Source organism: Pterocles gutturalis, unplaced genomic scaffold (assembly GCF_000699245.1).
Source record: "Pterocles gutturalis isolate BGI_N339 unplaced genomic scaffold, ASM69924v1 scaffold574, whole genome shotgun sequence".
NCBI classification, from domain to species: Eukaryota; Metazoa; Chordata; class Aves; order Pterocliformes; family Pteroclidae; genus Pterocles; species Pterocles gutturalis.
In genome coordinates, this window is record NW_010135312.1 from 68,775 (window position 1) to 83,610 (window position 14,836).

Below are 14,836 nucleotides of genomic sequence, written 5' to 3' on the forward strand. Positions count from 1 at the left end.
AAAATATCAAAGAATCATCCAGTTGACAGGTTTCAGGGTCAAAGGAATACACTTGAATGTATTGCTTAAAACCATGCTGCCCTATTCAAAGGAGATATGCTGAAATCTGGTGAATGGAATCAAATACACAAAAAACCACCTGCTGAGAAAGAGAAGAGTTTGTATTCAGCTTTTAGTTAAGTTCCATGAGAAAACACAGGAGATGAAACTTGAGTTGAGATATATTACATCCTTATAAAATGTGTATTTCAAGTAGGACAGAAGTAGAACATCCCTTTGTTAAGTGTTTGATGTATCTTGCAGTTGGGATTGTCTGTGACCTGTTGGGAAAAGGTTTATTTCACAGCAAATAAAACAGACACAAACTAAACCAGTTCTTATTAAAAGAAAAAGCTACTGTCAGCAGCAGATGCTTAGTTAGAAGTGCTCAGAATTCTTTACCAGCCACAAAAGGAAACAGGAAAGATTATCCAAGAGAAAAAAAGAAGGGGAGGAAGAGGAACATATATATAAATAAATAAGAAAAGTCATTCAGTTTTGCTGCTTGGAACAAGGCATCAGCCTATAATTAAGTACAGTAGAAGGTATTTTTCTGCAAAAGTAATACTTCTTCCCAGAGTATTCTAAAAGCATCTAGAACGGGAGTTGTAGTTGAGTTCAGCATTAAGGTTTTCTCTTATACCAATGTATTTCTAATTGACTCTACTTATAATATCTTGTTTTGTTTAAGCAAAAAAAAAAAAAAAAAAAAAAAAATCCCCTTTCCTTCTGAGCTACTTTGATATTTTACAGGATTGAAGCCATGATGACAAGGAGGACTGTGACAGTCCTAGATTTCAACATGGTCTTCCTATCAGCTAGTTTTCTACAAAAATCACTTGAGAGTATTCCCAAAATAAGCAGTCATAAATTATCTGGGCTCTGGTAAAATCTTATCCAAAAATAAGTTCTGTGCCTGCTGAAGGTGCCACAACAAAAAAAAGCTCCACTGTTTACCACCTTAATCCTTACAGTCTGGAGATGAGTGGTTATTCTACCCAAAGAATTAAAAAAAACCAAAAAAACCCAACCAAACACACAAAAACAAAAAAAAACCAAACAAACACACAAAAACCCACAGCAAAACCACCAACACTGCCTCCCAAACTCACCTCTTTATATCCCAAAATTCCACTTTGAGGCTCATTTTTTATACCACTCCTAAAAATCTGCTGCTTAGAACCATATAAATCTATAACAAACATACAGAAATGCCAACACACGTACAACAGCTCTACTGAAAAACAGTCTCCTTTTTATTTCTTCTTTTTCACTTGTTAGTAAACATGCATGCCCCAATATTCATGTCAGATTAATTTGATTACTATCAAATTTCTTCATTAAAAAAGGCCAGCAATGTGTTTAGTCATTCAAGTCTTTCTTAGATCATACAGAAGCTTTACCACCCTTCCTATCTGAAGACAAATCATCAGTGAATTTTACTGTACAACAGTAAAGAAAAATTAGACTAAGAATGTCAGTCACTATGATCTCAGGGACTTAAAATTGAGACAGCCTAACCTGAATAGCCAGAGATGCAAAAGCTTCTTTCATCTTAGGCTGCTACACTTGCTGTTCTTGAGGAACAGTACTTTTTGGATAACAGACAACTTTTTTTGTTCACCAGGCTGTTGATGTAAAAGCCAAGAAAACTTCATGCAGCATTAGAGATACCCTGATGGAGAGCACAGCTAAAAAACAACACACACACAAATAAAAAGAGCAAGACCACAAAGCAAGTTCTGACCACTGGGTGTATTCACAGCCCTTCACAGATCTAATATGCCTAGTATATATTTCTGATCACTCCTATATATGTCATATAAATATACTGTCAGGGAAAAAGGAAGTCAAGTTCCTTTCATAATACAAGAAGCTAAAGAAGAAAATTAGTATTATTTTAGTAATGATGAGACACAATTTAGTCAGGTGTTTAGAGGCTGAAGGTTTTGTTAGCATGAGTCAGATACAATTCAGAGGCAAAGCCTTGTTAGTAGTAAGACTAAGCAAACTCAAAAATCCAACCAAAACTCTTATTGTGGCATTTGCTAAGAAAAACACCACAATTTTAAACTCAAGTAGAACAGCCTTTGTTGATGCCTTTAGGTTTTTCTTTCCTCCCATTTTTGTAGATGGAAATATGCTCCAGTGTTCCTTGAAGACACAATATTTCATCCTATTTAATTAAGAATTAATTGCAGGATTCACAACAGATGGGTAAGTCATCTACAGCAGCATTAAGAATAATTAAAGTGTATGGAAGGAGGAGGATAGTGGAAGGAAGGCCAGCAGCAGGTGACAGGCTTTTTGCAAGGATCAGGAAACAGAAAAATGGTGAAAATCACATTTTAGAGAGCTGACACTGATGGTGAAAACCTGTATCATACAGCAGCTCTCTGCAAAAGTGCAGAAAGCTTTAGAAGCTCCCAGAGGCCTGCAAATGTAGTAGAGCACTGAGCAGCTGCTGCTGAAAACCAACAGATCCAACCAAAATTCTGTCAGTCAGGCAAAACCTGAAACAGGAGGGATAGACTACTCAAGCAATTTTCATCTTCTGTTCCCCTTCTTTATACAGACAGTTGTATTACACATATGAGAGAGGGACTTGCACTTAAAAGATAAACACACACACCCCACTGCTTTTGGGAACTAAAAATCAAAGTTACATTTAGAGGGATTGCTTCTTAAACTATTAAAATCTGAAAACCAATTTATAAACATTCCAAAGAACTTTCCAATAGATAAACCCACCATTTTAATAAAACTCATTTGTACCCTAGCTGGTTTCTTCAAAGTTAGTGTAAAATTAAACTGCACACAAAGACTACTTTTTGGTATTTTAATATGGATGAAAATGATATTTTTGAATCCTCTTAGTATGGATGATATTCCACAATTGCAATAGCATTTCAAACCATAGTTATCAACTGGGAAACTCCAAGGTGTCTCCAGATATGTCAAATATATTCCCAGCAAAACCTTCATCTACTGTAAGTTGTTATTTTCAAATATGTACATATTTATGTTTTCTTGTCTGAATTTTGCCATACTAATTGGAACTTTTAGAGAGGAGTGAGATGCTAGGCAGAATGCGTGCCCTAGGAAAACAACCCCTCACCTTCCTTCTGCACCCATAGGAAGATTTGCATTTTTTTAAATAGTAAAGATCAAATGACTATTTAAAATTAAATCAGCTGCCAGCAACCTGCTTTCATTCAAAACACTATACAAAAGCATCTAATGACTACTTCACTAGTAAAATGAATATAGCAGCTGTAAATTAACAGAAAACTTAGATTTACTTCACACATGTGAGTTTGCCAAGGCAGGTGTTGAAGGTGGGGAGAGTTCTAGGCCTTCTTCTAGAACTGCAAATCTCCTTCACTTGTGTCCTGATCTTGTGGCTGGCATGCTGCAATCTCACACATTACAGCTGCCTCTGCTGGGAGCAGACACTCAGCCCAGCCTCTATGAGAGAAACAGAGGAAGCACACACATATGTGTTTTGAAATAATCTCTGAGAACTTCTACGTTAAATGAAAGCACATACAAACCCTACAGGACTGTGATTTTTTTTTTTTTTTTTTTGCACCACAAACTCCCTGTTCACTTAGCTGAGGAAGGCTGATTTTAGAACTGCACTTTTCCAGTCACAGGAGTAGGATGGGGTAGAAAGGGCCACCACAAAAACTATTATGAAGACAGAGCTGATAACAAGCACGACATGTAATATACTTGCAAGTGTACTTGAAAAAACAGTCTGTTCTGCAGAGTTATCTCAAAAGTTTCAATTTGTAAAAACCCTAGAGTTTAGGGTGGGATTATTGGGACTCAAGGAGCTAGTTATGACACAAATTAAGAAAAATAATTAACAACAAAGCAAAGTTTTCAACAAAACACACTTTACAAACATGCTTTAGAAACATCTTTTATAACAAAACTAATTACCTTTGTAAGCAACATCTTTTATACATAATTGCCTGTAACTCCCTTTAAAAACTACACATGCTGCAAATACTCCCCAAAAGAATAAAATAGATACACAAAATTGAAATTTTAATGAAGGAGGGGTTGGAAAATGAACAGAAACAAGGAGATTGCAATGGCATAACACTCGTAATGCATGCTCCAGTAGACTATGTTTTGGTAAATAAACTAGTGAATTCACAGTATCATACCTAACTGCCTTTCTGTCACATTTTCAGGCAAGGAAAAGGCATTACTTCATTATACTGCAAGACCAGCTGTACCCCAAATGCTTGGAATTCATAAGCAAAATTTTAAAGAGTATGAGGGAGTGGCAGATGCATCCTTTGGATTAACTTCACCTCCTTCCCCTCCTGTCAGATTCAAAGTCCTGTTTCCTATTTTCACATTTGCCATTTGATTATGTATTACTTTGTAATGAGTTAGAACCAAATAATCTCTCATGTTCTGCTTCTACTGTTCACTAATGTGAATTCAATTTCTGAAGAAAGAAAAAAAAATCAGACAAGGAACATTCTTACTTTTAGATTACTCTAAAAGAGAACCATTCTTTTCCAAGTATGAAACTACAGTCTACCACCAGGAGTTTCAGATCCTTTCAGTGTTCACAGAAAGAGCATATTCATACAAAAAAGTCACAAAAGCTAAGCTACCATAAGTTTTAGTAAGTCATTTAGCATTGCTCCCAATACCACCTGTAGTAGCCATAAAGACTCACAACTTATTTTCTAAGTAATTCATTTCACACCATAGAACTGTTTAGTTTGTTGGAAAATGCAATGAATTGGTATCAGGAAAAAAATGTAAGGACTAAAAGCATAGTCCATGTTTATATATTTCCCTCCTTTAAACTAAACAATATTAGGAGGGGTCCAGTCATCCTATGTCTTTTCACATTTTCTTTTAAAGTTTTCTTCTAAATGCAGATTTTTAGACCTTTCTGGACACAGATCTCTATTTCATTTCCGAATCTTATAAACGCTCAGAAGAAATTTATGTTAATACAATGACCCTGAATTCAGTTATTTGCATATGAAAGTTAGACCAAGCAAGGATCACCACATTTTGAACATAACTGCATAGCTTTCAGCTTCATATACATTCAAAAGGGTAACTTCAAATTGCGTACGTTCATATAAAATACTACAGAACTGGAGACACAGCAGAAAGCCTATGAAAAAGTGACACCCAAATAAAACTATCAGTAGTTCTCCTATTTCTAGCACTATTTTAGATTATTTACAACATTAAAGATATGCAATAGACTAAAAAGACAGGAAAATCCTAATCATACACAGAATTATAACACATCTTCCTGTGGAGCCACACCTGCAGAAAGCAAGCTCAACAGAGCTCCACATTATATTTTCTCCAGAAGTCTGGCTCAAGAACCTCTCACCTTTCCTTGTCTTTCTCTAACTTCTTATTCTCACATTAATTCCCACAGTTCACAGCCACCTCAATTTTGCCAATACTATTTTCAAGGCTACACCATAAAGCATAATATTAGTCATGACTCTCTCCATGGTCACCTCTAATTATACCTAAAGAAAGCAGTTCTGTGTACCCTCTTCTTGGTGACAGCTTAAAAATCCTCTTCTCCCCTGCAAATATTTTTTCTTGCCCTCATAATCCAGTTCACTGTTTTCTCCCAGGATCACAGCAGGAGCAAGACCTGGCTCATCCCTTTGCAGCCTCAGAGGCACAGAAGACCAAGTAAAATGTCCTGCAAGGACAAGACTACTTATGAGCAGAGTCACCTTTTGATCCCAGTGAAAAGAGCGCCCAGCCCACCCAAAGTTCCTACAACTTTACATCTCCAACCCATCGCAAATGCCTTGACCTGTCTTTATGCCACTTCCAACACCACACCTACACCCTCACGTTCACCTCCCTCCTGCATCTATCTAATGAAACTGAATTTTTGCCTATGTGCAACAGGTTAAAACTAAAATATCAAAAGTCTCATAGAAGATATTATACCACTCAAAATCTCCAAGGAAATTGTTTAAGTGCCTTCATTGCCTGTAAATGGTTTGCCCTTGGCCTGAAATCATGTCACTTTTATACGATTTAAGTTAAGGCTTATGACTAAGATTTATGGCAGCTTGAAAAATAGGACAGATAGTCAACTATGCATTAGTACAAAAAATTCTCATTACAGAAGAATTCTTAACAAATAACAAAACACTGTATTATTCCCCCTAATAATAACAAAAAAGATCCATGGCTAAGTGCACAACAAATTATAAACCACTTTTATTCGAGAGATTGAAACGAGGAGATTCCAGAAGAAGAGGTAGAAAAGAGAGAAATAAATAATGTAAAGTGGGAGACATTTTGAAAGGTCACTGGTAACCCTAACTATAAACAAGAATAATCTAAACAAATTTTTCTACTGAACAAAGAACTGAACATCCAAAACAGCAACAGGTACTCTGTCACATTTTTGGTTTAAAAGTATTATTTTAGTGATGCATAGGAATCTGAGGAGGGTTTTTTTTTTAGGAAAATACAATTTTAGAGGTTTTTATATTGAGCTTTTTTTTTTTTTTTTTTTTTTGCCTCTTCTCCATAATGGAATTCTGCAATTTCCTTTAATTAACTCAATTTCATTTGGATTCTTTTATCTTACAATAACAAAAATACTCAGTTCTAGTGGTCTAATTTTTTTGTTTCAACCATATACCACAGATTACAAAGAAAAGAACCTGTGGCCTACACTGCAGAGTGGTTTGCCTCTGACATATCAATTCCCTTCTCTCAGGAAAGACAAAATAAGTATGTTCCCTTTTATCAGCTTTTACTTTTCCATGGATTACTTAGGTTTACCTTTACCTCAAGAACTGAATTCAGTATCTTCAATAAAAAAATATCAGTTTCAAGAGCAAACAAAACTCTGTTCACTTACACATACAGTTCTAAGTATTCTTTTCAGATGCTCACCTCCAGTTAGATAATAGTTGCTTCAAGGTATGTCTACACCATGCAGCACAGTACTAAGCAAATGCCTAAGCTAAGTATCTCAAGAAACAGATTAAAGTAGCTCAGCCATAGCATTGCATTCGTGTAGCTATTCTGTTTCCAGTTGAATTTGAGATATTAACTTACACTGCAAATACAGTTCTGGATATAGTTACCCAAATAGCTAGAATAATTCATCTCTCCGTTGGTCAGAAGAAAGGGCACTATAACTGACAGTTCAAGAGATCCCAAAGCATTTATAAGGGTGCACCTAAAAGGGCAGCAATAGAGAGATGTCAACCTAAGCGCCAACAAGACAGACTCCTACAACAATGACACTGAAAAAAATCATGCAGGCTTACATAGTGATCAATAAATTATAAGAAAAGGCCTGGACAGTTTTCTATTTCCCACACTGTTAGGAGAATGACTGTGCAGTTAGAAAATAGTGTACAGATTCTGTTTTCAAAAATTAATGTTTTGCTTCCTTTATTATCACTGACTCACAGAAGTAGTTCACAGAAGTATTCCCATTGATTTTTGTTGGCTGTAACATAAATGTGGCAGAATCAGATCTTCAACACTGTTGCTTACTGTTCTCTCAAGATCAAGCCTTTGATCATCTCCTATGCTCTTAAAGCCCCTAAACTCATTGGACAATGACTGCAACGAACGGGCTAAAACCAAAAATCAAAATCATCTTCTTCAGCTTCATTACAAGTGTACATTAGCTATTTCATGTTATGCCGTGTGCGTATATGCATATGAGAGAGTCAGGCACACATGAAGTGTAATTGCACATGTAAGGCTGGAAGAAACTTATACCGACCACTATCCAGGAATATATTCTTCTCTACTCAGCAGAATAAAAATTTAAAAGCCAATTGTTCTCAGCTTCTGGCGAAATGCAATATGCATCCAAGATTCATGGTTTGATAGAGATCTGTCCAGCTTACATTAAACAAATGCTGCACCTGTGTGGTGCAGGAGTTTGGAAAAGGGGCAGAAATTGGACCAGGTACCCAATTATTAGATTTTAAGCTAACTTTACAAAAAAAAGGAAAGTCTTAGGACTCTTTTCTCCTGCAGTGATGCACAGTATGTAGAATAAGACAGACATTTGTTACAAGAGCACAAAGTCCTAAACAGAGACCTACAACATATTAATGGAAGCCTGGCTTTCAAGAAGTGTTCAGTGAGTTACCAGGGTACAGAGAGCCAAAACACGCATCTAAATACCTTGCGAAGGTACATCTTTCCAACTGTATTTGGCACACGTATTAGTACTACCTCATGTGAAGCTCTTTAAACAAGTCAGAAAAGAAACAGTTGGCAAGCGCATCAAGCAGTTTCTTTTCATTTTTATTAAAGCATAAAACTGGTAGACACTATGTTTAGTTTTTTCAAGGTCAGACAAGAGGAAGTCACTCACTGTCCCAGTCTAAAAATACCAAAGACATACCATGCAGTATTTAAATTGAACAAATCTTAAGAAAATGTATGTAGCCTTTCAAACTAGAGCCCAAGTTACTGCAACTATCTAATATTACCTTTACTTTTTAAAATCTTTTCTTTACTCATAGCACTTGAAACTGACAAACGCACACTCCTTTTCTGAACAACTTCAAGCACCTCGTTTAGAATCAGTGTAAAAAAATGCCAAACTTTGTGGAGAATATTTACAAAACCATCACCAAATGTATGCACTACACTTAGGTCTTTACCAGACTGACACTTTGCCTTTGTTTTTTCAACATGCAGAAATAAACGCATGAGAGAGCAATCCTGGAGACAGTCTTTTTGGACCACCGCAGAAAAATTGCTGTTTGCTAGTTCCAAGCACTGCTCCACAGCGACAACTCTCTCACTTGGTCCCATCAGAGCTCCAGCCTGTTAAATTTTGCTTGAGAGGGACAACAAGCTTCTAGTAATAAGATTCTTTGTAGTGAATAAATATATTTGTTATCAGAAACTGGAATGAAATTACCTACTCTATGCAAAAGGTAATAGTTTATGACTTATCCACTATAGCAGTAAAGGACTTAAAAGACCGTATGTCTCCTAGAAACTGTCACATCCACTTAAGTATCCATTTTACTGAGAACATAATTATTATTTAAAACAGCTTTTCATAGTAATTGTGTTCAGAAGAGTCAGACTCATTAAACTTCATACATAAACAAAGTGCATGTTAAAAAACCCCACCTATAAATATCAATGTGAATGATGGAATGTGAACTTTTCTCAAGTAACAGAAGTAGAATCTTTCAATTTAAATTAATCAAAAGCAAAAGATGAAGCAAAAGCTTTAAATAACCACTACAGTATTGTAATAGTATTTCACAGTAAAAAACCAACAGTATTTCATTAAATACGTAAAATGCATATTTACTTTAAAAAGGGAAATGCCCAAAAGCAAGGGAAATACCAAAGCATATTGCAGTCTACTTGATAAACACAAAAAAAGTAAATCACTGCTCACTAGGAAGTAGGGCAATAAAGTTATAAATATCTTATTACAGCTTGATAGTAAATTTGTATGTTAAAATCTGCTTCAGATAGTACTGCATTCTTTTGACCACTCTTCATACAGGTTTCTTTCAGGAACATAACTAATTGTAAACACAGCTCAGAATCAAGCAAAGAGGCAGAAATCAATAGCGAACCAAACTGGTACAAAGAACAAAATACCAGCATGGTTTACTACAAAGCAGTTACAATTAATCTCCTCATAAATACGGAGTTAGTATAACGAAACAAATACAGAATTTCAAATTTTGTTATGAGTGGGTATCTAGAAAAAATGAAATCTTAGCATATGCAGCTTTAAATCATCGTATTCATTACAAAATTTTACCTGGTACAACACACCAAAGTAATTTAAAAAACAAAATAAAGTTTCTTGAGTAAGAATAGTCTTGCAGTATAATTTGAGGCTCAAGCATGGGCCCTGATGAACAGCTGTAGGGGAAAAAAAAAAAAAAGTTCTCAAAGGCAATGACCACCACAGATATGTTTTTCAGTATTGAAACACACCATAGGAAAAGCAGCAGCCTCTTAAATAATTGGATTCTGCATTATACAATAATTAAACACCATTCACATATGAAAATTTCCTCTATTTCTAAATCTACCTAATAATCACGTTTCCCTATTCAACATCTTTCCCATGATTATATGTATAAATGCTAAGAAAAATGCCTTAGCAACAATTCAGTTGGCTATGAGTAGATTTCAATGCCTAATTAAGATGGGTTATTATTTCAAAGAGACACCACTGGAAATTAACTGAATGATACAATATATGGCATTGACTCAGTATTTTCTCTAGGTCTAGAATAGAGTAATAACCTATGCAAGAGTTAAAATGCTTTGATCCACTCTGTCATCTCAAATAATGTATTTTATTAATGCAACAGAGATGTGTGCCAGGGTTTTCTTATCACCAGAATCAATGCTGATGAAGGTGCTATATTTTAGATGTGACTTAACACTCAGGTTCTATTTTTGTTCATTGTGGAGCCCTCTTTACAGGAAAGAAGGTAACAGCTCTGCAGGCTTGGCCACCTAACTTTTTATGACTGTTTCTATTGAAGAGTTTCCTTCTTTCCTGTCATGTCATATTGCTGAGCTCCATTCAGGAGTACTCACATTTCTTTACTCACTCTACATCAGCAGTGTCCATATACTTCCTATAAACAGGACTTGATCCTGAAGGTCCTACTCAAAGATGTAAATGCATTCAAGCGTCTGATGAGACTGGTACTGTCTAATAAGTTTGTAACACACATAGATATTATGGAACTGTAACATATTATTATAAAACATTTACATACTTGAAGACTGCAAAACAATAGGATTTCCTTACTCTGACATACTTCCCTCCCACACTTGAAAGCAAAGCAAATTAACGTATCATCATGCTTCATACTTTGAATCTAACATCAGCTCTTTAATACAGGTTATAAAACACAAGAAAACTAAGTAGTCCATCTTAGCAATAAGTTAGAATAAGTGCAAAATAAGTTCCTTAATAAAAACATCTGACATCCACATTGACTTTTCAATTAAATGCTTAATATATTTGTCATTTACAAATCAAAATCACCTGACATGATAGGCTATAAACCTGGGACTTGATCTTGCACTGGTGAAGTAAAAGGGAAACTCCTTCCACTTTTGAGTTGAGACTCAAAACCAAGGCTCTGATTGAGCAAGACCTTGGGGATATTACTGTATTCAGTATATTACCATTAGTCCGTTAACCACAGCCTCAGCTTCTAAAACCTAAAAATGAGAACGGACGGATCTCAGTTTGTACATTTTGTTTTATTATACATGGTAAAGCACTGGTTCGTCAGGAGAGAGGAGTAACTACAGTAACACCTAATTTTCTATCAGAGGAACACTGTGGTGCATGTCAGTGGAGCAGCCATGCAACTCTCCCCCTTGACCCAGAAGAATCCAGATGCTTCTGTTTTCAAAGTTAATAGCTATTGAGATTATTATCTTAAGTATTTTAACATCTTAAAGGTTATAGTAAAATTGCATTTATTTTATTCTTAAAAATCTTACAAACAACACACCAGTTAGAGCATAAAATATCTGCACATTCTGTAATAAACTCAAGCTAGGCTATGGAAGAGATATGTTTACAGCCCCTTTCATGTGTCAATAAATGTACAATCACTATTCAAAAGCAAAGTTTCTGAATTGATAATACTTATAAATGGTCATATTCATTTGAGATCAAGAACTGCTTTTTATTTAACTTCAAACATTTAATCTAGTACCTCTTCCTCACCTGTCTGTCCCATTTTTTAATTTAAAGCCTGATGCAATCCCACTGAAACTGAAGGGGTTTTTTCAATTAATGTCCCGAACCTCATCCCCATTACTCTAACAACTGTTCTCCTCATTCTCCACCTGTTTAAGTCCAACCTCTATGTCCTTATACTTATGTTTCTTCATGTGGCTACCACCTACATTTGCCTATGCCTGCTATTTTCTTTGCATTGTCATTTCTCTCTTTTAAAAAAGCTTCAAGAAAGTGAAAGTATACAGGGGTTTGAATAATCTCGTGATGTGAGGATAGAAGAGAGTAGATCAATGGTTTTAAATCCATTTTTGGACTCTGAGAGCCCTACAGAGTTTTCCTTCAGAGGCAGTATCCAACAACAAACTTAAATCTACTGACAACAAGGTGGGCTGGGGATTTTGTTATTAATCAGTATTGACATGGACCTCTCAAAACAGTCCTTGGTGTCCCAAAGGCTCCTGCATCAAAGGTTAAAGATCACTGAACTAGATCTTAAGTTATAGAATGGACTTCTCTATAATTCTGTGATGCACTCATCTTATGTTAAGTAATTTTACACTGTTTACCTGTTCAGTGACATCATGAACCACTAAATCACAAGAAAGCTTGTATTTCTACACTGATACATTAATTCAAAATTTTCTATTATTAATAAACTAACAATGATTTATTTGAAACCAACAACAAAGATCTTTCCTAAAGACTCACATGCACGCAGTTTACATTTCAAAGACATTTTAAACAATTGCTAATAAATCCTGTTTAGAAGAATGCTTTTAAGAAACTTATTTGTACAAAAAAAGCACCTCAAAAATAATTCTCAACTAAATGCAGAATCTTGATTATCTCATCTCCAGCTCCTAATAACCTCAAGCCATAAAAAAGTCTCAGCATAAAGAATGAGGTTCATTTCTATGTTCCAGAACAAGCAAAAAAACCACAACATTGCTAGCACTTGCATATTAGCTGGGCCTATGCTTTTAAACAAGATATGGGACAACCTCTGTCAGGGGCTGTACTTCCGTTGCAAACTCTACGTTCAACACAGTTACTATACAATTCAAATCACTGTGTTTGTGTGACAGGCACAGTTGGGGGCAGCTTTCAGTTTTTTAAATAATAAACTCTTAGAAAACATTCAGGATTTATCAAATTAAATTCAATACGTTCTCGGCAAGATCACTGTCTGAAAACTTCAGACGCTTATTAAAAATACCTTTAAAATAGTCTTTCTAGGAAAGAGTCAACTAGAAAGCATCACTTTATATTATTTTAATCTACTATTTTAAAGGTGGACAGCATAAGAGGGCAGCAAGGAAAACCCTTATCTACCTCCCAACAAGCTGATGCCTTTACCACCAGACTACAGCTGTGTTTTCTCTCTACCTTTTTTTGTATTCCTTTCTCTCAGATTCAATAGAAGAAATGCAAGACAGCTCCCATCTCAACCTTCCTAGAAGACTAGTTCAAGAGAAAGCAAGGTCTAGCACAAAATGACATCAGCAGATGCGTAACTGCTCAGCCTGTCTCACATAACTTGCAAACCTAAACGCCAAGCTAGATAAAACTAATAACAAAGTTATAGCTGCTTAGACCTCCAGGTAAATCTGCAGTCTGTCACTGTACCTCACAGGGAGAGAACAGTTCCTTCCAAACCAACCCTAGGATTCACACCACCTTCCTGAAAAGGCATTGTAACTACCAGAAAAGTATCTCCCCAACTCTCCACGAAACTATAATAAAGCAGCCCACAGAAGAACATTAAACAAAGTTTTCAACAGAACCAAATTTTAGACAACAGTGATTTCTGGTGGTTCTCAAGATCTATTGGCTTATGGTATCATTCAAAATTAGACACAAAGCAGTAGTTTGTACAAAAGTGGTAATTTAGACACCTTAAACTAAAGTAATTTCAGGCTCTGAGCTCCAGCATCAAACGAATACCTGAATCAGGGATGCCGTCAAATGCCCAACTCTAAAAGAATAAAGCAATTTCTGACATGTCTCATCTTAAATATTCTTTTATTACTAACCTGGGGAGTCTCCCCTCCCTGCACAATGCCTGAAGTACATTCTACTTTGAGCATTTCACTTCCACCATGTATTATTCACAGAGGTTACGCTCCAGAGTCCCTTTGGACATGTAGATCTCAAACTTTTTTACTATTTGAAAACCACCATGAAACCTTCTGGAATTAAAAGGAATAGCTTAGACTATTTCGAACACGTGGCTCTACAGCCACTTGATGTACTGATCTTGAGGGAAGTCAGATAATGTAAAACTTAATCTTTCTCTTATTCAGCATATCCATGACTACAGGCAAGGTCACAAAAATTTATCCTCAAGTTTTTAATTTACAGAAAAGATCGAGTAAGCAAGTGACGAACAACAGGAAAAAGTGGTTATAACTACCTCGCTGCTCAAAAACAGCACTACCAAGTGGCAGCCATGAGTGTTTTAACAAGATTATTATTGCCAACAATATGACAAATTAAGTCTCCCAAACTACAAAATGGTAGCAAGACAAAAAAAATAATCTAGCTAGTTTGTCAGCTCCAGATAAATTGGAAATGCTTAAATACAAACAAACCTAGTAAAATTCAGCCCTGAAATGACATTTTAACTGTGAAGTGTTGGGTGTTCTTTTTGGCTGAGGAACTCACCCAGATTTCAGGTCTGTAATCCGTAAACAATTAGTAGCATCCAGTCCTACTTTTCCATTTCTGACCACACTGGAAATGAAGGGTGAGAGTGCCGGAGAAATTCTGTTCAAGGCAACTTCAGGTGACATTTTAGTATGCTCCTCTTTGCTTTTGTCTTGAGCTGCACAGGGATGGAAAAAAAAAAAATTATCCTACTTATTTGATGTAATTTCACATGTAGTCTGCAAATATCAAAGGAAAAAAGATAAGCACGCAAATGATCAGGAATGTAGAGTTAACTGAAGTATGCACAGGTTTATAAAGAGAAAATAAAAACGAAATTTTTTTTCTCCTACCTCTGCAGCATTCAATGAAGCCCATTTA

The 14,836-nt window shown here is 35.7% G+C and overlaps 1 protein-coding gene across 1 annotated transcript in view; it reads right to left on the reverse strand.

Annotated features, from left to right (window-relative positions):
- BRE (brain and reproductive organ-expressed (TNFRSF1A modulator)) overlaps window positions 1-14,625 on the reverse strand; it is a gene marked incomplete at its 3' end in the record, with an annotated part of 80,739 nt that extends 66,114 nt beyond the window's left edge. The window contains exon 1 of the mRNA XM_010081820.1: window positions 14,474-14,625. Coding sequence (XP_010080122.1) covers window positions 14,474-14,601 — 128 coding nt within the window. The remainder of the gene's footprint in view (window positions 1-14,473) is intronic.
- Window positions 14,626-14,836: the final 211 nt, after the last annotated feature.